The sequence below is a fragment of the Manihot esculenta genome, chromosome 2 (assembly GCF_001659605.2).
Source record: "Manihot esculenta cultivar AM560-2 chromosome 2, M.esculenta_v8, whole genome shotgun sequence".
Lineage (NCBI taxonomy): Eukaryota > Viridiplantae > Streptophyta > Magnoliopsida > Malpighiales > Euphorbiaceae > Manihot > Manihot esculenta.
In genome coordinates this window covers 6,986,271-7,006,742 of record NC_035162.2, presented here as the reverse complement: position 1 = coordinate 7,006,742, position 20,472 = coordinate 6,986,271, and the positions used below count along the sequence as shown (strand labels likewise).

Here is a 20,472-nt window from a genome sequence, read left to right as displayed (position 1 = left end):
AAAGTCAAGATTCCAATTCAGCTTTTATGAAAATATGAGGCCATTGATGTATTTGATTTAAATGAAATGATAATGAGTTTGTGTGCTTTGGAAATCATTGATAGGTAATTATGATATTAGGGTATGTGTTGTTCATTTATACGCAACTCAATTTATAATTTAACTAATAAAAAGTTAAAAATTTTATATAATATTTTAAACTCTCAATATTTTAAATTATATATTAAAATTATATTGGACCAACGTATATCCCAAATATTTAAAAAAAATCCCTATTTTCAAAATTGTCATCTCACGTCACTTTCTTATGTGAAGATATTTCTTTTTAAGGACAATTATCATTTTTTAGTAATTTTCTTTAAAATAAAAAATAAAAAAATAAAAAGAAGAAAGAAAGTTGATTTTTCTTTGCTCATGTATAAACACTTTGCTTAATTACCAAACACTAATCATTGTCTCATATTGACTGACCAAAAATTAATTTTTGATATTATATTATATATATTATAATTTTATATTATTGAAATTTATTTTTATTATTTAAATAAAATAAACACATATTATAATTCTATCTGAGAATAATCATAAAACACTAATATTTATATATTAAGAAAATAAATTATAAAAAATTATTTTTATTTATAATATTTAATTAATAATTATCTAAATAATTATTAACTATTAAAACAATAAAAATGATTAATTAGAGAATATATTTTATTTTAAATTTTTTTAAAAAAATCTCCTACCAAGTCCAGCTAAGATAAATGCACGTGCCCGTACAAAATTATTCCCACCCATGCACCCAGCAACTTTCTTCTTCATAAATCGCAAGAAAACCCTCGTCTAGAATACTAACACAGCCCTTCTCCTCACAGACCCACACCTTGTTGCCTAATCTCTCATTGGAAAAAATGGTGGTGAAGGTGTACGGTCCTGCCTATGCTTGTCCAAAGCGAGTTCTTGCTTGCCTTATTGAAAAGGGCATCCAATTTGAAGCTGTTCCTGTGGATCTCATCAAAGGGGAGCATCGAAGCCCTGAATATCTCAAGTTACAGGTTTGGGATTCTTTTTTCTGTTTGTTTTCGTTTACATATCTGTGTTTATTCTTTTGGAGTTGATTCGCGCTGAATTCGCTTCTTTTTCTTGACAATTCAAGCCTTTCGGAGTGCTTCCTGTAATTCAAGATGGAGATTACATCTTATACGGTAAGTAATCATCGATAATCCTCTGTCAATTAGAGAATAACTTATTTGGGATAATTTAGAAAACTTGTGCTGTGGATTAGCATATTGCAAACTTCACATTGTTTGTGCTTGGATTGATGGAATTCCATGGGATGAATGAAATTTGGAGAGGAAAACGTTTTTGCTTTCGTTTATTTTATATTTGATTGAGAAGAAAATAAGGATAAAAAATTTTGTAACTCCATTAAATTTTATTGAGGAAAGGGTTTTTTAAAATGAGAATTGAGAATTGGGGTGTTGAATTTAGATCTCTTAGATTTAGTTAAAATTTATTTAGAATTTATTATGACGTAAATCATGTGAGTGCGGAAAGATAGAAGTTTAATCGTTAAAAACTATAGAATTTTTTTTTAATCTATCAATTATATTAAAATTTAATATGTATATATATTTTTAAGTTTTCATTTAGTTCAAATTAGGCCTTATTTAATTTAAATTACTTATTTTTTAGAAGTTTATTTTTTTAAAAATATATTTACGGTAAAGTTATTTTTCAATTTAAAAAAAATAAAATTGTTGTTAATAAAAATAAAATTAAAAAGACATTCCTTATTTTAATGGCAATAATTCATTAATTCAATAACATATTCTATAATGTAAATCACATGATAATAAATCTATAAATTTTTTAACGCTGTATTTTGATAAAAATATTATTATAATTAAAAATTTTATATGTACTAAAAATACTTATAAATTGAAATGAAATTAAAAAAAAAAAGAAAAATCTAACTAAAATGAAATTGCAAAATAGAAAAAGTCAAGTTTAATTTTAATAATTCAAAATAATAATAAAGAAATACTAATAGTGATAGATGTTAAGAGGAAAAAAAAACTTGTAAGCTATTGAACTGACCAATGAGTGTGGAGAAAAAAAAAAAGAAGAAGAAGAAAACGCATGACGATAGTGAGAAGCAAAAGAAATTTTTATTCAGAAATTGTAATTAAGTCTTATTTAGTTGAGGATAATTTAAATAGATAATTTAAAAATTTTAAATATTAAAATTGTATCTGTTTAGTTGATATTTTTTTAAAATTTTTTGAAATGTCAAATTTTTTTATAGATGAAAAGTAGTTTATTTTTCTTAATTTAATTAAGTTATTTTTGAGAAGTAAATTTTTTAAAAAGTGACTACCTTAAATCAAATAAGGGCTTAAGTGTGTGATATTAATTAATTTACTTCTTTCACTATAAAGTAGAATTAAAAATTTCAAAAATAAAAAGATTAATCTGCACTCACGAATTTAGTTTGGTGGTAAGAATATCTGAATAAATCTGAGAAATCTCAAATTCTATTTTCTAATTTTCAATTCTCAATTACAAAAAAAATACTAATCTAATAAGTCTCTTTTGATACTTTTAAAAAACTTTAACTTTCTTGCCTAAATTTCTCCGAATCAAATAAGATTTGATATTTTAAAATTTAATAATTTAATTGTCTCTATATATGAATTGAAATACTGTATATTTTCATAGTTAGATAAAGATTAAAATATAGGAATCAATTTTAAAAGTTAAGAGATATGTGCGTTAATTTTAAGGTCAGATAAAAAAGTAATTTATTTTTCAATAATACTTTTATTATGTCTCAAATAATTAATCAAAAGTTGAATGGAGAAAGATTTTCTTTCCGTTTGACAGCTTAAAATGTAGAAATTTAATTATTAGGGTTGATTTTATATGTATATATATAAGATTTAGAGTGAAAAATTAGTTTATCATAAAAGTTATAAATATATCTTTCTATTTTTGGAAAATTTACGTACACAATTGCAATTTAAAAAAAATTGTCTTCTCCCTTCGTATATGTATTTTCTATATATATAATTCTTAATATTTACATTTTGTTTAACATTAATCATGAATTTAAAGATAATGTTAAGTTTTAAATTGGATTTGATTTTAATGGGTTCTGATCGGATGGATAGAATCAAGAGCAATCATGAGGTATTATGCGGAAAAGTACAAATCCCAAGGAACTGATTTGCTTGGAAAGAACGTTGAAGAGAGGGGATTAGTGGAGCAATGGCTGGAGGTGGAGGCCCAAAACTACCACCCTCCTATTTACGATTTGACCATTCACATCCTATTTGCTTCGGCTCTGGGATTTCCTGCTGACGAGAAGATAATAAAAGAGAGTGAAGAAAAGATAGCAAAGGTTTTGGATGTTTATGAGGAGAGGCTCTCAAAGAGCAAGTACTTAGCTGGAGATTTCTTTAGCCTGGCTGATCTTAGCCACTTACCTTTTACCCAGTACTTGGTGGGTCCCATGAATAGGGAGCATATGATTAGCAGTAGAAAGCACGTGAGTAGGTGGTGGAATGAAATTAGCAACAGGCCATCTTGGAAGAAGGTCCTCCAACTTTGAGACACTGCATGTCTATGTATGGTGATGGATGTGTATGATAAATAAATGTTGAAGACTGCTCTTTTCTTTCAATATTTGTTTTGTGTTTTGGGGTAGGGAGAGAGAGATAAAGAGGGGGTGGGCATGGACAATCTGCCTGGTTGGTGTTTCTTATGATATGTAATGGAGATTCAAAGAAATAATTAATTAAATAAATAAAATTTTTTGTATTTTAAAAAAATTTAAAGTTTTTTAATTAAGATGATCCAATCAAACAGAACCTTAAATAATTGAACGATATTTGTTTTTGTAATATAGGATTGATTAATATCAATGAGTTTGTTTAATTAAGATGATCCAAATTTTCTCAATTTTATTATTTTGTGATGATTGGTTGAGTGGTAGGTGGATGGGCAATATCTGGGAAGAGAAGAAGAAGGTAGGGATGATTGTGAAGCCCTTCTAGACTAGTCCTGCAGATGAACAGTGATAGATAATAGTAGAAAGTGTAAGATTTTTAGTGGGAGAAAATATAGTGAATGGGGTAAGAGCACATGTGATGAGATGAGATGGGTTAATCTGAATATTAATATATATAATTATAATTTAAATATTACATATAGCTACATTTTTATAAAAATTAATTATTGAAATATTAATAATAAAAAAAGTCAACAACCCAATTCACCTTTCATGGAAAAATGAGGTCATTGATGTATGTGATTTAAATGTAATAATGGAAAAATATTGAGTTGGTGTAGATTTAGTCAAAGCGTATGCCCTCTTTCTATGACTTGTTTGGCTCTATGATGCCATCCACACGCCCTATTGTCAAAAATTCCCATCTCACGTGTCTTTTACTTTCCCACATTTTTTGGAGAAAGAGATTTCTTTTCAAGGACAATTTTATTTTTTAGTAATTTTTTAAAAAAAGCAAAAAGAAGAAAGAAAATTGAAACCAGTCATTATACTTAGCATTTTCTTCAAAAACACAATTATTAATATAATATGAACAATTATGTTGTAAATTGTAATTTAGGTGTAGAAATTAATTTAAAAAAGATGATGATATATTTTAGAAAAATACGAGAAAGTGTATAGAAAAAACATGTCCTCTAACGTACAAACTACAAGTCAAATAATAATAATAACAGAAAACAGAAAAGTCAAGAGCTGGGGAATTTTTCCAGGATTATACTAATCAAAGTCTTCAGTGTGTTGACCTGAGACCACCATTATAATCAGAAGCTTCTTCTCTGAAAACATGCTCTGATGCACCAGAAACTGGGAGGGAGGGAGGGAGGGAGAGAGATGGGGACTATTTGTGCTGAAAGGAATAAGGATGAGGAAGAAGAGATGGCTCCACTTCCAGGGTTCCGGTTCCATCCCACAGATGAAGAGCTTGTCGGATTCTATCTTCGCCGGAAGGTTGAAAACAAACCCATCACTCTTCAACTTATCAAACAGATTGATATCTACAAATATGATCCCTGGGAACTTCCAAGTAATTTACTTCTCCTTCAGTCTCTTGTCTTTTAATATTACTGTCTGAATCTTTCTAACAGAAAACATATAGACTGTTCAGCTTTAATCTGATATTTAGTATTTTGATCAAACTGCTAACAACAGAACAGCTAACAGCTACTAAAAAAGCTAGTATTGTTGATTGATCGATATTATTGCGTGGTGGATGCAGAAGTTAGTAGTGCAGTGGCAGACAGTAATAAAGAACGGTACTTTTTCTGCATTAGAGGAAGAAAGTACAGGAACAGCATAAGACCAAATAGAGTTACAGGATCTGGATTCTGGAAAGCTACTGGAATTGACAAGCCAATTTACTCATCATCATCATCAGCAGCAGCAATAAAAGAATCAACAGAATGCATTGGCCTCAAGAAATCTCTTGTATACTATCGTGGAACTGCTGGAAAAGGAACTAAAACTGATTGGATGATGCATGAGTTTCGCCTTCCTCTCAACACCAAAACTGCTGCTACTATTACTCAACAAGCTGTAAGATCAGAAATTTTCTTCTCATTTTAATTTCATCTCCAAAAATATCAACAAATTTTCACGTTGATGCGTGCAGGAAGTCTGGACACTCTGTCGAATTTTCAAGCGAATACCTTCAGGCAAAAGGTACACGCCTGTAGATTCGAAGCAGACGACGAAGAAGCCAAACCCATCTGGTTCAAATTCAAAAACATGCAGCAGTGATCAGAAGCAAGTGAGTTTTGGAGATTCTTTATCCCTGGTTCAAACAAATCAAAGGACAAACTTGTTTTTGGGTCAGCTTAACTCCATAAATCATCAAGCTTCCTTCACAGCAACTCACTCAAGCTTCTGCAATCCAAATGTGGATGATATCCTTGCAAATGGAAACTGGGATGAGCTAAGAACAGTGGTTGAGCTAGCCCTTGATCCGAGATCTTCTGACTGTAAATAATAGATGCATATGTAGCGAATTCATAGACGTACTTTTTCTTTTTTTCTGCCTTTCTCTTTTAAGGTGATTTAAGGTAATAAGAATATTTATTTGACTTGATTAGGAAGTACAATTTGGCTGGTGTATGTAACTTCTTCAATTTTGTGCCAACAAATTTTGAATCACTCCTGCATCAGTATTATTCATGCTATACGAAATTTGTTTGAGTCTGGTGATAGCTTATGATTTATTCATAATATTTGAGAATTTAATCAGTGTGTTGATAAATCCGCTAAGTTAGCTGCTGGTTCAGGAAGTGGGTTTCATCTTTTTGAGGAACCACCAGTTGAACTGCTTTATCTAATAGATAAAAACTGTTTCAGCCTTTTAATAGTCCTTAATTCTATATAGTTTCTTTAATTTGTTTTATATAAAAAAAATACTATGTTACACTATAGCCTTATTTGATTAGGATTAACTCAGTTAAAAAACATAAAATTTTTAAAACATTTACAGAAAGTGTGAAAATTGTTTTTGTTGAATTGGTATACTTATCCCAATTTGATTAATTAAGTTAGATATTGAGGAATGACTTTTAAAAAAATATATATATCTGAATCAAACAAAACTCATATCTGGATGATAAGAAAATAAAAGAAGAAGAAAAAATAAAAATATATTTCCTCCTATTTTGTTTAGCTAGAAGAAAATAGGGAGAAATAAAAATAAAAGTGGAAAATAATAAATTAAAATTAATTGATGAGCAAGTGGGTGGAAAATAACATGTAAATTATTATAAAAGAGTATAATTTGTTATTCCATTAAAAAGTGATATGTAATATATTTTTATCACAAAGTATTGTTTTCTATACTTGCTAAATTTGATAGTCATTAATATATAAAATAATATATCCATATAGAATTATAAATTATAAATTTGTATTGCAGTAACAGTTGAAAATATTTATATTCATATATAAAAATAATTTTTAAAAAATCTCATATAAAACAATTTCCAATAATTTAAAAAATGAAAGCAGATTTTTTTTAAAAAAAATCAGAAATATATTTAAATAATGATTAAAATATATTTAAATAATGATTATAAAAAGTGTCATTAATTAATTCTAAAATAATGTATTAAATTAATAAATTAAAATTAAAACAATTTCAATTTTATATATTTTTAATTAGAAAGTATTATAATATAATCTAATTAACCTAATTGTAAAAATAAAATTAAAATGTTAAATAAAAAATATAAATATAAAAAAAAACACCACATCATAGTAATACTAATAGTAATATATCAAATTAATTATATTACAATATATTAATAAAAAAATTATTTATTAAACCCACAATATTATTAGTTAAAAAAATTAATTTATTTTTTTTAACAATATATTATAATGGTGTTGGATTGAATTGGAGTAGATATGCAACTAAACAATTTATCAAATATAAGGGAAGGTTATTCGATTCAAATTATTTTTAATTTATTGAATTAAATTAATTTAAAATTTTAATTTAATTTTTTATTTATTTTGATTCGATTTAATTTTTAATTTTAAAAATTTTAATTATTTTAAATCGATTTAATTTTAATTAAAAAAATAAAATTAAATCCATCAGTAATAATAATATATTATTTTTAATAATATAAAAAAATTAAATTATATTAAAATTAAAATATTTTAATTAAATTTTAAAATATTAAATATAAAATATAAAAAATAAAAAATTTATTAAAAATTAAAATTAAATAAATTAAATTGAATCAAATCATACCATTTGAATATAATTTTTAATAAAATTAATTTAAATTTTATAAACTTACTCACTCCAATAAATTAGTACGTGCGTGGCACGTGTATTTTTTAATTAAAATAATTATTACAGAGAGTTATCTACAAGCCACATGGATGGAACAGATAATATATACAGCTCAGCCACACGACCCAGTGCAGCGCATCCAGAAATGTTTCATATTTTTTGCGTGCAGTCAAAAAAAACCTTGTAATATTTTCCCACCTCAGCATTTCAGCAACCCACTGTCTGTTCTCTTGACTTTACTTCCCTTCCCTTGCCAACCAGTTTCAGAGAGACAACAAAACCATGGGCAAGCAAAACGACAGCGTTCCGTCATCGGCTCAAGGGTTCAAGCTCGTTGGATTCTCTAACTTCGTCAGAACCAACCCTCGCTCCGACCTTTTCAACGTCAAGCGCTTTCACCACGTCGAGTTCTGGTGCAGCGATGCTTCCAATACGGCTCGTCGTTTCTCCTGGGGACTTGGAATGCCCATCGTTGCCAAATCTGATCTCTCCACCGGCAACGTCACCCACGCTTCCTATCTCCTTCGCTCCGGCGACCTGAACTTCCTCTTCACTGCTCCTTACTCTCCTTCTATTGCTTCCATGGAGGGGTTTTCTCACACTGCGACCGCATCTATCCCCACCTTCAATCACGAAGCTTGCCGGAATTTCTCCGCCAAGCACGGTCTCGGTGTCCGAGCTGTCGCCATACAAGTTGAAGACGCAGAAATTGCGTTCAATACTAGTGTTGCGCACGGCGCCATACCCTTGGGCGGACCAATTACTCTAGATAATCGTGCTGTTGTGGCAGAAGTTCATTTGTACGGGGATGTCGTTTTGCGATACATTAGTTACAAGAACTCAAACCAAAACCGTGATGATTCTAGTCCCGATAGTTGGTTTCTGCCAAAATTTGAATCAGTAGACGCGGCGTCATCGTTTCCGTTGGACTACGGGATTCGGCGATTGGACCATGCTGTTGGAAACGTACCGGAATTAGCTCCGGCAGTCTCTTACATCAAAGGGTTCACCGGCTTTCACGAGTTCGCTGAGTTCACGGCGGAGGATGTGGGGACTAGTGAGAGCGGATTGAACTCGGTGGTTTTGGCGAATAACGAAGAGACAGTGTTGCTGCCACTGAATGAGCCAGTGTTTGGCACGAAGAGGAAAAGTCAGATACAAACTTACTTGGAGCACAACGAAGGAGCTGGACTGCAACATTTGGCGTTGGTGAGTGAAGATATATTCAAGACATTGCGGGAAATGCGGCGGAGGAGCAGTATTGGAGGATTTGAGTTTATGCCGTCTCCGCCGCCAACATATTACCGGAATTTGAAGAACAGGACTGGGGATGTTTTGAGTGATGAGCAGATAAAGGAGTGCGAGGAGCTGGGAATTTTAGTGGATAGGGATGATCAGGGGACCTTGCTCCAGATTTTCACCAAGCCTGTAGGCGATAGGTACGTATGGATTATTAATTTCTAAAAGTTCATCATTTAATTAGAGTCATATGATGAGTTTGGATTCTGATCCGAATTGTATCTGATTGTATCTGCATGAGAGTTTGATTTTTCATATATTTGGATGAGTGGAAAAGAGAATGTTTGGGGGGTTGGTGTCTCTATTTGGATATTGAAATTCCCCATTAGGGTCATTTTAATTGAAAATAGTTAACCCTAGAAAATGCTTATATTTTCTGCTTATGCATTCATAATACTCCGTCCAAAAGCTCACTTTATTTATTTTTTTTAAATTTTAGGTAAATTTGATTTTTTTTTATAAATTTGGATGAAAGGTTAAAATGAGCTAAATTGAACATCTCAATGGGTGAAATGTGCCAAAGAATAAACTCTATCAAACTATTATTTTCTGCAAATGAGTGAGCTACTCTGTAAAATTATTGTATTTTCTGCAAGCGGGTGAAGGGAATTTAGCATTGTTGCTCTTGTTGAATGAAATGGGGGCTTTACTAATTCTATAATTTTGGCAGGCCAACCATCTTTATAGAGATAATTCAAAGAGTAGGCTGCATGCTCAAGGATGAGACGGGGAAAGAATACCAGAAGGGCGGATGCGGAGGATTTGGCAAGGGAAACTTTTCAGAGCTGTTCAAGTCAATCGAGGAATACGAGAAGACACTTGAAGCCAAACGAACTGCAGAAGCAACTTCTGCATGAATATCAACTTGCTACACCATCTACCATTGTAACCTTATTGAAACAATGTAGCTGTGTTATTTCAGTAATTAGCGAAACTAATACCAAAGAATAAGATGATAAGAAGCTTTATGGGTGTTGGCTGTGAACAACTACTCAATAAGATGAAGAAACTTCTTGGTTGTTTCCTGTAACAAACTCACTGAGTGCCTCACTCTTGTCAAAATTTTATGATTCAAATCTATTTTTCAATGAATTTTAAATATATTTTAATCTTATAATTTTTTATTCAAATTTTAAGATTTTCAATTTGATTTAACATTTAAATCAAAAAAATTGATAATTAATAAGGTGAATCAAAAAAATTTGTCCTATACAATTGATAGTTTAAAAGAGTTTGTTATTATTTTTGTTATAAAATAATGTATATAAAATTTTCTCTTAATTATTTTTCTTCCACTAACCATTTTTTTTGTCTTTTCTTTTCTTGTTTTTTTTTTTTTCTTTTTCACTCAAGTTAATTAATTATAACTCTTAAGTTATAGTAGTTTATATTTATTTTATTTTAATATGTTATTTTTTTATTATTTAATTAAATTTAAACGAAAATGTATAGATTTCTAAATTCATAATTTATAACAAAAAAAACTATATAATATAATTTATATATATTATTCTATTACAAAGAATATTTTAAATTATAAATAATAACTCTATATTTATCAAAATATCATTATGATATTTTTTTAACTTATTTTTATAATATATTACTTTTAATTAATTTTTTAAAAATCTTAGCAAACCTTACATTTGGATTATCGATTCTAAGATTTCAATTCCATTTGACAATTGTGGTTGTCATAGAATCCAACTATTAATGCGGTTAGAGGAAAGTTCCGGTGTGCCAAAGGTGTGCTCCCGATTCCGGAGGAGTAGAGAATTGCTGCAGTGTCAGACCTTCAACTCTGTAGAGTGATCCTGGTTGGGTACGTTAGATTGGGCCAACAGCGAGAGGAACTCGTGCAAGTCAAAGGTATGGCGCCCAGAGGGAAGGAAAGGAGTTTGCGGGACGTGGCGAATGCAATTTTGGGTTTATAGAGTTGGATTTGGTGCGTTCCCTTTAAGTTGGGAGCGATTGAATTGGCAAGAGAGAGAGTGACACTTGGTAGATAGAGCATAAAGAGAGAAAGAGAATTGAATTTTGAGAGCGAGCGAGAGAGTGTTAGTATGGCTAAGGGATTGAACGCTGGCAAAGGAAATGGCATGCGTTGGAGTTGACAAGCATTCACCGCATTAGGGTTGGGTTGGCAGTGGAAGATACAGGCTTACAGCAAGACAAAAGAAAGAGTTGGAGACGGTGCTAAAGGGAACCAGTAAAATCCACGCAACTTCCCACCAAATGTTTTCGTTGTCTGATATCGGGAAACCAAAATGCCCCAAGCTACGCCTTGAAATTATAATTAAGACAGGTGACATATATGGTTGGCTCCCAAACAAGCCTTTAAAATTATAAGGTTTAAAATGCATAAATTTGAAATTTGGAAGTTGGAACAAAGAGAAGACAATGCGCTCTCAAAATCAGACATTGCAATTTAATGACTGTTTTTCCAATGGAAGAATCTGGAAAACTACACGTTTCTCCATTCTAAACATGCACAAATTACCATTAATCACCGTGAATAATAAAATTTATATTCAATGTTACAAGTAGGAAACGATCCAAAGTAAAATATCTGAACAGAATAAAAGGCCATGAAAGTTGATTTACAGACGTAGAAGTGCACATGCACTAGAGAGAGTACCTGAGTAAGGCACTAATCGAGATATTCCTCAGTTTCTGCTTTGCTAATGCCTCTTTGCTAGTGTCTTTTTCAGTCCCTTGATAATCTTCCAAAACCACATTATATTCATCACAGACAGCACCAATGGCACCGTCAGAATCAAAACTTTCCCAAAGTTGTCTAGTTGCTTCACCTGTTGGATAAAAATAAAGTACCATGCCAAAACTAGTTATCAAAACATTGATTCTTCTTTAACCAGAAAAAAAAAATTCTAATTCCATCAGTAACTTTTTTCTCAAAACTTCCATCAGAACTTGTTCTTAAACAGAGAAAACTTCCAATAAAACATTACCCTAACAATATTCGGAATATATTATCCACTATTTTTTATGTAAACTCAGTGTTTAACAGAGAATGGGATGCAATATTTATACACAGGACTCCAACTAGTTTAGGATGAAAGTTTAATCGTTGTTGTTGTAGTATTAGACATTTAGTTGTTCCATTAGCATCACTTGTCTTCTAGAAGTAATAGATAGTGCACAGTATTTCTACTTGCAAAAGATTATTAACATGGAAGTACTTTGAGCTTCTTTTTTTTTCTGTATTCCTTTTTTTTTTATCCTAGCATATCTCCCTTGAATCTATGGAATATGGAAGTACTTTGAGCTTCTTCTTTTTTTCTGTATTCCTTCTTTTTTTCTTTTTTATCCTAGCATATCTCTCTTGCATCTATGGAACCACCTGGCAATTTCAGACCCCATGGCATAAAAGAGACTAAAATATTCCCAGAAAGATGCTCCTTTCAGAACACACAACAGGAGGCTGATCACTTGCTTGGAAGAACATCAGATTTAAAATTTTGGATCGTTATTATTTCTATTTCCCATTTCACAGCACACTATAAAGCACAAATGCTGATGAGATGACAGTGTTACCTGATCGTAGTGCAAGTAGACATGATAAAAGAAGTACATAAATAGGAGTATCCTGGCAACCTGCAAACAATTTTAAACCACCGTAAGGTGAATATTGGTAAATATCAAATGCACACCATCAATATAATGGCTAGCATACAGCATATTCATGGCATTCACAACATGAATATCATGAAAGATTAAGCAAAATTTACACAACGAAGTTCTAATTGTAATAAAATTACTCTTCACCTACCAGCCAAGCAAAGAATATTACTACTCCATTTATGAGATATGCTCTAGACCTCTTCATTCCGGCTGTATCGAGATACCTTCATAAAACCACTTTAACAATTAGAAATCAGAGAAAAAACCTTGAAAAGAAAAATGTTCATTATACTAACATATTACCATCTCAGATTGACCCCAGGGGTTGTTGTCTCTGAGATCAGAACCATGTAGATGTAAAGCTGTCCCTCTCCAATCAACATAGCATATGCCACAGCAACCATGGAAATGAAATGATGAATCACCTGACATATTAATGAGACAATCAAGTCAAGACCAACTTCAGGTTAAACAACCCACCTTCATCCCGCAAGGAAAAAGAAAATGACACAGGAAAAATGTGGGAGAAAATCTCTAAAAGTAGGTGATACTTTACCCTCTAGTTTGTTCAAAGTAATTTCTTTATGTCAAAACTTGCTGTTTCGTCATGAATCTACTCAAGTTCACAAAATTAAGAGGACAAAAGTATTTATTCCCCAACTCCATAGGCCCCTGCAGGCGTTTTAGGTTTTTGTTTTGTTGTTTTCTCTCTCTCTTTTGGAGGGGGGAGAGTGGAGAGATGGGCAGGTGGGATGGGAGTGTTGTAATTTTGTGTAAATTGTAAAATTTTATAGCTGATATGTCCCTAGTTTGTGTTTTCAAAAAATAAACTTCGCAAAGAGGTTGGAGATAAATTACTGGGCTTAATAAGCTTGAACAGAAAAGAGAGGGAAAAGAAAGGCAACTGAGATAAAACTTACATATTCCATCCCACCAAGAGAGGGATAAAACCAGATAATCATTCCAAGGTCAACAATGAAGTAACCAACAGAAACCTATCAAAGTTAAATCAAGGAAAGATGAATAGATCTTCAATAAGTAAAGGCAACATTAAAGTAACAAAGATTACAAGACCCAAGTACAAAATCCATACAGTAGAAAACTCAGCTTCTAAAACAAGAACAAGAAAGGACATATATTTTATTTAAATAATGTTGTGTGTTTCAGCATTTTGGTCCTCATTCCCTCTTCGAACAATCATAAGAAACTCTTCACATTGCCTTACCCCATAAAAAACTCCATGTGACAAAATTCAAAATTACTGAGAGAGAGACTGAGATAAGGAGAGCAAGAAAAAGGAAGCTTGACATGTTTGAGCTACACTGGCCCCATGCATCTCATTCTTTTAGTAAAATCACACTTCTTTGATAAAATAGGGCCAAAAGAAAAAGGACAAAGAAACTCAATTGACCAGAATAAGATCTTATAAAATCGTCCAATCCACAATTAACACTGGACTAGGATAGAATGGGGTCCCTCACATTCACGAATATTGGACAGCTGGAGAAAAGATATCCAATTCAGAAACCTATCAGGACTTCCCTTAGCAGTTAGAAGTGTCTTTTGTATTTGAACATTCTAATAATTGTACTGCAATCTTCCTATTCGAAAACTCCAAGTTTATTAGATATGAATTAGAATTGCTAATTCTAAAAGCAGAAGAGTCATTCAATCTATCAGGACTTGACATAGCAATTTTCTTAGACTTTGACTAACAAAATTATAAGAATTTCCATAAATTGGAGTTGTTAGATTTTTCAGGATTTTTTTTCTTCTCCTTCCACTTTTTTTTTTTTTCCTTCTGCCTGATTACTACTGCTACAGTGTGTTGGATGCTCTTCCCACACTGACGACAATCACAATTTCCTGTCATCTCTCTATTCCTCTAAAAAATTAGCCCAAAAATCATCCTGTTTAAAGAACATAGCTTAATTTCCAGCTGCTTTTCTTTTATTGCTAAAAAAAATCCTCGATTATCCTAAATGACAATTCAAAATAATGCACAGAAATGTCTATAGCCTGATCCTGCGATTCTAGACCCAGAACTATCAAATTTTTATTAAACAGTCTTTCAATCCAATCTTAATTCAGTATATAATATATGAATCCCTAAAAATTTTATTATTCCCAACACTAAATCCCCTCAAATGCATATGAAGATACATCTCAACCTATTCTACTTCAAAGGTATTGTAAATTACAGCATTATGTAAGTATGATATTTTCAAGGTTAAAATCTCAAACCCTCAACCCCCCTCCCCCCCCAAAAAAAAATTAACAGAAGTATAACAATAAAGTAAACCTAAATAGTGTAAACCTATAACAATGCATTTTATCATTCTTATTTAACCATAGGTCCATGTTTCAGTCCAACAATCTCAAGCAACATTTCTGTTGGTCTTTCATTACGTTTTGAAACACCTTCATCCTAATTTACATCACTTTTCACCGATGCATACAATTTGGCTTGACAGAGAATAGGCAGATCCACGCAGTAATCCCACCAGCAAACTTATTGACACTCCTAGCAATCTTTTCTATTTTCTGTAAATATGCAACCAATTAGATATGACAATGAAAAAGAGTACAATCAACCTTGCAGGCAATTAGTCAATTCCGTATCTTATCATTTGCAACTTGGGCCCCAAAAGCTAGAAGGTCCTGTTTTAATAGGCACTGAAGCTAAGCAAAGAATAGGAAAATAAGAAGAATTAAATGTAGTAAAGTATAATTTCCTTAATTTTTTTGTGTCGCTCTAAGAAGAAGTACTATAAAAAAGAAATCACTGATTTGTGATTCATTGTCTGCCTAAGCCCTGTAAAAATTTAACCTAAATAGTAAGTATAGATACCAATTGAAAAGTAAAGGATCCATGATAGGAAACTCATCCATAGTAAATGTTTGCACAAAGTCAATCATGACAATCAGAATAGAGATCCCAATTCCTTAGTCAGATCTTACCGGAGAAACAAAGATAAGTAAACAAGCGAGAAGAAGAGAAAATATATAGAGAGAGCATCTTACCCCTAATGCAAATGTAGACAGTGAAGAAGCTTGAAATATCATAAGCTCAGCACGATGATCAGAATAGAGATCTGAGCAGAACACTAAGTACAATGATATAACTGTAATGAAAATGGCATGAACTGTAGATATGGCCCTGCATTCAACAATTAGAACAATAATTTTAAAAAACAATATGACAAGGAAAAGAATTCATAGCAGAAAAGGGAACAGGATGTTGGACTAGTTTAAAATATTTATTACCGGTTATTCCACTCAACACGTTGCATTTTTGTAAGGTTGGAATAGCTCTTGAAGTAAACAAGACTGAACAACTGGGTAAGATCATAGACCTGACAGAAGAAGAACAAGAATGGAAGGATATGCGTAAGGAATTAAAAGAGGTATGAACACATGCAAACTTATACAAAAAGTACATTTACTTTACAGCAGAGAAAGGATAAAAAACATGACAACATACCATCTTGCAAGCACTAATGCCAACAATTATAGAGGTGTACGGAATAAAAGAATCAGCTAGCAAATATTCCTTCAGCAGCAGCTCCGCCTGATCTTGGTAAGATTTTATTGCCATGACAGTTTATCACAAGCCACAACTAAAGCATAATCCTCTGCGAATGGTTCTAATTAGAGGCTCTCTCTGCCACCTGATTTTTGTATCTGTTGTCCTGGACGTCCCTCTTTCGTACCTTCTGCTAATAGGCTCCTTAAACCAAATAACAGAAGTCATCAATTCTTTATGCAAATTAGTAAATATGCAACTTAGCATATGGTGAATTTTTACTTCAGAATAACCCTGTTCACATACTAGATACAGCCCTGAGATCAAATTGAAGAGCACATTTGGAAATTCATATAAGGCTATTTAAAGTCAAAGAACCTATTAAAGAAAAGTACAATCAACTCAGGAAGTAGCATAATCGACTGTAAACATAAAGTGTGGTCGCTAATTAATATTATACCTGATGGGACATGGACAAGATAAACTAATAAACAGAGGGCAGACGATTATTCCAGTATCATTAAACAACAAAATCCACAATTAGCACAAGTGACCAAAGAGAAAGAATGGAATCAATAAGATGGCTTGTTTATTCTTCTAATAACTTCTGCGTTTTAATAAACCAGTAAGTAGTTAAAATATATGCTAAAACACCAACACATTCTTGATATCATGCTTACAAGAATATGTAAAGTTAGAGTACCAACATCTTACATAAAATGCTTGTCAATGCAAATGCCGTAAACTGCTATACAATATTTACTCAAAAGTAGATTTCCATACTTCTAGATTACACAATCCCAAAATTATATTGGATGCAGCTCAGAAAAGAATGAAGTCATACCCTCAACTCACCCCTGGAGACAGAGAGACAGAGAGTGGTCTGACAAATATTTCTGTACCCTGTCCACTTAACTTTGCAGCAATTCTAATTAAGAAAACTAGCATTGTTGAGCAGTATACAATGAAAATATTATTTTAGTCCCAATTTCATTCATGACCACTTTCAAGAGGATAGGAAAATGAAGTAACCGTGGATGCGCACCAGCGATTTTTGTAATTTAATCTATTTTTGAAGGTCTAGACCCAATACAAGTATAATGCAGGCCGTTATTAGCAAAAAATTTAAGCCAACCTCAACCGAGACTCTTACCTCTACTATTGTTAAATTCACTTCCCTATCTCTCATTCATATCAAAAGTTAGGACCACTTCAGATAATTCCCCAGGCTTCAGACACATAAAAATGACATGTTCCCAATCCACCTATCCATTATTCCATTTTGTTAAATTACATTGACTGCACCAATTTGTGCAAGTTATTGGAAGATTTTACAGTCACTTATACAAGGAGTGTAAACGGAAATAAAAATGAGATAAATTAGCTAAAGGAATGTAGAGTGCATTGGCCTGTGGGAAAAACAGCAAAGACCTTTTCCTTCTCTTCCTACTTCAACCAATACGGACCTCAAAAGAAAGACAGGATATAGCTATTGTGCATAGGCTAGTGGGAATCTTTGTTATCAAGAAAAAACAACTGCAAGCCATACCTGTAGAGATTGAACAATGTAACCATAATTTGGCATTAATTATATTAAGAGTTGCCAACCCAAAAAATGGTGCTCCTGCTAAATTTAGAACAGATGAATCGTTTAGAGGGCTCCATCCAATTCAAAATCAAGCAACTTCCTGTCTGATTACGCAAGACCGATATAGGGAAACGTATAAAGCAAATAAAAATTAATTAATCTTTTTTATTTTAACTTCCAATCAGCTGATTTTTTTTTTCAAATAAACATTCAGGTTCAATAACTTGAACGAAAATTCGTCCCTTTCAAACACAAATAACACATAAGCAATCAAATTCAAAACAAAGGAAAAAAGAAAAAACAGAACAAACAGAGCATGCACACACATGAAAACAACACCAATATGTCTAAAAAAAAAAATCAAAATCATATGATTTTTATTGCGTGTTCAAAAACAAAAGACGAGGCAGAAAGAAGAAAAAGGTGTGGGGAATAATATATAAGCGAAAGAGACGGATACAGAGGTGATTCTGCTCATCTCCTGAAGTATTAAGAGAAGATAATCGAGAAATTCTGAGATGAAGAAAGATGAGAGAAACGAGAGAAGGAATAGTTTCGGCTCGGAAAATTTACCTGAGCCGGAAAACGTCGCCGGAAGATGCGGGAAAATCTGACACGGCGATTTTGTATGTTATGTTGTGTACGCTGGGCAATGAATTTACAGAAGTTGTTCTCTTTCTAAGTATTTTGGTGGAATTTAATGTTATGTGCTTCTCTTGAAGAGCGTGGATATCAAACTATTTAATGCAAGGGATGCGTTTGGTTGGGAGAAGCTATTGCCCAAGGAAAATACCAATACCATGTCCGATGCCTACTTTGACCTCTTACGAAACACACGATTCCTCCACGCGACTTCTGGTACGTTCCTCATCAATCGAACTTTTCGTTATTTGTTAAATATTTAATTTCTCTCCTTCTCTTTATATTACTTTTATCCCACAATAATTATCAACAAAATTTTTATCACTTTAATAATTTTTAAATAAAATTATTTTTTATTTTCTATATATTATTACTAATTTTGAAATTATTTAATATTAATATATAAAAAATATAACTATTTAAAAGATATTATGGTTATAAAATGAAAAAATATTGAAGTGGCTTTTAGAGTGAAAAGGTTTTAAATTTAAATTCAATTGGAGTGTATTGCATACAAAATTATAATTATTTAATTCAAGAATTGTATAAAATAAATAAAGTGTATAGTGTCATTATTATTGAAATAAAATAAAAATAAAAATTAACTCTTAAAAAACAATTCTTATTATTTTTTTAATGTGTTATAAAAAGATTAGGGAAAAAATTAGTATAATTTAATTGATTACTTAATCATTACAGGGATAAATCTTATGATACACATGACATGCTAATGTTAAACTTAATTTATGTGAAATAAATATTATAAGTTAAATTCAGAATCCACTATGATTTTGAATAAATATTATTTAAAATATATTTTCATATACATTAAATTTATAAATAATGTAAACTCTCTTCACATTTCTGATTTGAAATAAAGTCCGTATTTTAAAAGCATTCTAAAGAGATATTAATTTTGAATATAATTGATTTTTTTATCACCGTAAAAGTTAATATGTATTATTTAATTTAAAATCAAATCGAATCAAATAAATTAAAAATTAAAATTGTAGTATTTATAAAAATCAAATCGAATTGATTTTAATTAAAAATCGAATCAAATCGAACTGATTCGATTTAATTCAATTCAATTTGATCGGTTTAAATTTTTAATAAATTTTTTATTTTTTATACTTTATTTTTATTATTTTAAAATTTAATTGAAATATTTTAATTTTAATATAATCTAATTTTTCTATATTATTAAAAATAATATACTATTATCATTACTCAATTTAGTTTAATTTTTTTTATTAAATTTGAATTAAATAAAAATAATTAAAATTTTTAAAATTAAAATTTAAGTTGAAACGAAATAAATAATTAAATTAAAATTTTAAATTAATTCAATTTAATTAATTTTTTTAATTTGAATCGAATACTAATTACTTTTAATACCAGCATTTTTGTTTTTGCTGTAACATACGATAAGCATGCATTCATGGATGTAAATATTTATAAAATTAAGAAAAATGTTAAAAGCAATATTCGATGTTGGCCTTTAACATTTGATATTATGAGACATATTTTTAGCGTTTTATTGTCAATGTGACATTGATTCACAATTAATTTTAATTATGAATAATTATTTGAATGATGTAGTTGACTGTTTCACCAATTAAATAACGCAAAATTCGAATTTTAATTAAATGATAATAAAACAAAAAAACAATATTATTGAAAAGAAACGCATATTTTAAAAATTCAGTATGGTCATTTGTAATTTTTTTTTTCTTTTTAAACATGTAGCAATTGCATTAACAAGATTCAAAAAGCCATTTTATTAAATAAAAAAAACTAAAAAATAAATTATTAAAAAAAACTAAAAATAAATTACTAACGGATAATAATACAACTATGTATCAGAGAAAATTCAGATCAAATTTATAATCTAAATTAAAAAAAACTCAAACCATAAA

General features: G+C 30.7%; 4 protein-coding genes across 8 annotated transcripts; 3 read left to right on the top strand and 1 right to left on the bottom strand.

Moving 5' to 3' along the window:
* Positions 1-844: 844 nt before the first annotated feature.
* LOC110608015 (glutathione S-transferase F9) lies at positions 845-3,778 on the top strand. The gene is made up of 3 exons (XM_021747220.2): positions 845-1,058; positions 1,160-1,208; positions 3,177-3,778. The coding sequence occupies exons 1-3, from the start codon at positions 915-917 to the stop codon at positions 3,614-3,616; spliced, it is 633 nt and encodes a 210-aa protein (XP_021602912.1). The 5' UTR covers positions 845-914; the 3' UTR covers positions 3,617-3,778.
* A 1,103-nt stretch (positions 3,779-4,881) lies between these two features.
* On the top strand, positions 4,882-6,421 carry LOC110608002 (transcription factor JUNGBRUNNEN 1). 2 transcript variants are annotated; one of them, XM_021747208.2, is made up of 3 exons: positions 4,882-5,099; positions 5,295-5,608; positions 5,685-6,421. In XM_021747208.2, the coding sequence occupies exons 1-3, from the start codon at positions 4,907-4,909 to the stop codon at positions 6,039-6,041; spliced, it is 864 nt and encodes a 287-aa protein (XP_021602900.1). In that variant the 5' UTR covers positions 4,882-4,906; the 3' UTR covers positions 6,042-6,421. The 2 variants fall into 2 exon arrangements, with proteins under 2 accessions (XP_021602900.1, XP_021602893.1); XM_021747201.2 differs by having other exon boundaries at positions 5,292-5,608; positions 5,685-6,411.
* A 1,568-nt stretch (positions 6,422-7,989) lies between these two features.
* On the top strand, positions 7,990-10,243 carry LOC110609376 (4-hydroxyphenylpyruvate dioxygenase). The gene is made up of 2 exons (XM_021748916.1): positions 7,990-9,295; positions 9,826-10,243. Exons 1-2 carry the CDS (start codon positions 8,139-8,141, stop codon positions 10,010-10,012), a joined length of 1,344 nt encoding a protein of 447 aa, XP_021604608.1. The 5' UTR covers positions 7,990-8,138; the 3' UTR covers positions 10,013-10,243.
* Positions 10,244-11,612: 1,369 nt separating this feature from the next.
* Positions 11,613-18,772, bottom strand: LOC110603303 (TLC domain-containing protein 4-B). Of its 4 annotated transcripts, XM_021741006.2 has the most exons (10): positions 18,485-18,728; positions 17,873-17,947; positions 16,282-16,527; positions 16,065-16,153; positions 15,822-15,957; positions 13,718-13,792; positions 13,101-13,222; positions 12,946-13,021; positions 12,711-12,770; positions 11,613-11,965 (listed from the first exon to the last, which is right to left on the bottom strand). In XM_021741006.2, exons 3-10 carry the CDS (start codon positions 16,393-16,395, stop codon positions 11,837-11,839), a joined length of 801 nt encoding a protein of 266 aa, XP_021596698.1. In that variant the 5' UTR covers positions 16,396-16,527; positions 17,873-17,947; positions 18,485-18,728; the 3' UTR covers positions 11,613-11,836. The 4 variants fall into 4 exon arrangements, with proteins under 4 accessions (XP_021596698.1, XP_021596692.1, XP_021596705.1 ...); XM_021741000.2 differs by lacking the exon at positions 17,873-17,947 and having other exon boundaries at positions 18,485-18,772; XM_021741013.2 differs by lacking the exon at positions 17,873-17,947 and having other exon boundaries at positions 16,282-16,524.
* Between the last annotated feature and the right edge of the window lie 1,700 nt (positions 18,773-20,472).

What these genes read in the sequence shown, in the direction of transcription:
- LOC110608002 (XM_021747201.2), top strand. Translation starts at nt 4,907, where the DNA reads ATGGGGACTATTTGTGCTGAAAGGAATAAGGATGAGGAAGAAGAGATG. An exon ending in TGATCCCTGGGAACTTCCAA is followed by an intron (nt 5,100 to 5,291) that starts GTAATTTACTTC and finishes TGGTGGATGCAG; the next exon opens with AAGTTAGTAGTGCAGTGGCA. An exon ending in CTACTATTACTCAACAAGCT is followed by an intron (nt 5,609 to 5,684) that starts GTAAGATCAGAA and finishes TGATGCGTGCAG; the next exon opens with GAAGTCTGGACACTCTGTCG.
- LOC110603303 (XM_021741000.2), bottom strand. Translation starts at nt 16,395, where the DNA reads ATGGCAATAAAATCTTACCAAGATCAGGCGGAGCTGCTGCTGAAGGAA. An exon ending in GCATTAGTGCTTGCAAGATG is followed by an intron (nt 16,154 to 16,281) that starts GTATGTTGTCAT and finishes TTCTTCTGTCAG; the next exon opens with GTCTATGATCTTACCCAGTT. An exon ending in TCTACTTGCACTACGATCAG is followed by an intron (nt 11,966 to 12,710) that starts GTAACACTGTCA and finishes TTTATCCAACAG; the next exon opens with GTGAAGCAACTAGACAACTT.
- LOC110609376 (XM_021748916.1), top strand. Translation starts at nt 8,139, where the DNA reads ATGGGCAAGCAAAACGACAGCGTTCCGTCATCGGCTCAAGGGTTCAAG. An exon ending in ACCAAGCCTGTAGGCGATAG is followed by an intron (nt 9,296 to 9,825) that starts GTACGTATGGAT and finishes TAATTTTGGCAG; the next exon opens with GCCAACCATCTTTATAGAGA.
- LOC110608015 (XM_021747220.2), top strand. Translation starts at nt 915, where the DNA reads ATGGTGGTGAAGGTGTACGGTCCTGCCTATGCTTGTCCAAAGCGAGTT. An exon ending in CTGAATATCTCAAGTTACAG is followed by an intron (nt 1,059 to 1,159) that starts GTTTGGGATTCT and finishes TGACAATTCAAG; the next exon opens with CCTTTCGGAGTGCTTCCTGT. An exon ending in TGGAGATTACATCTTATACG is followed by an intron (nt 1,209 to 3,176) that starts GTAAGTAATCAT and finishes TCGGATGGATAG; the next exon opens with AATCAAGAGCAATCATGAGG.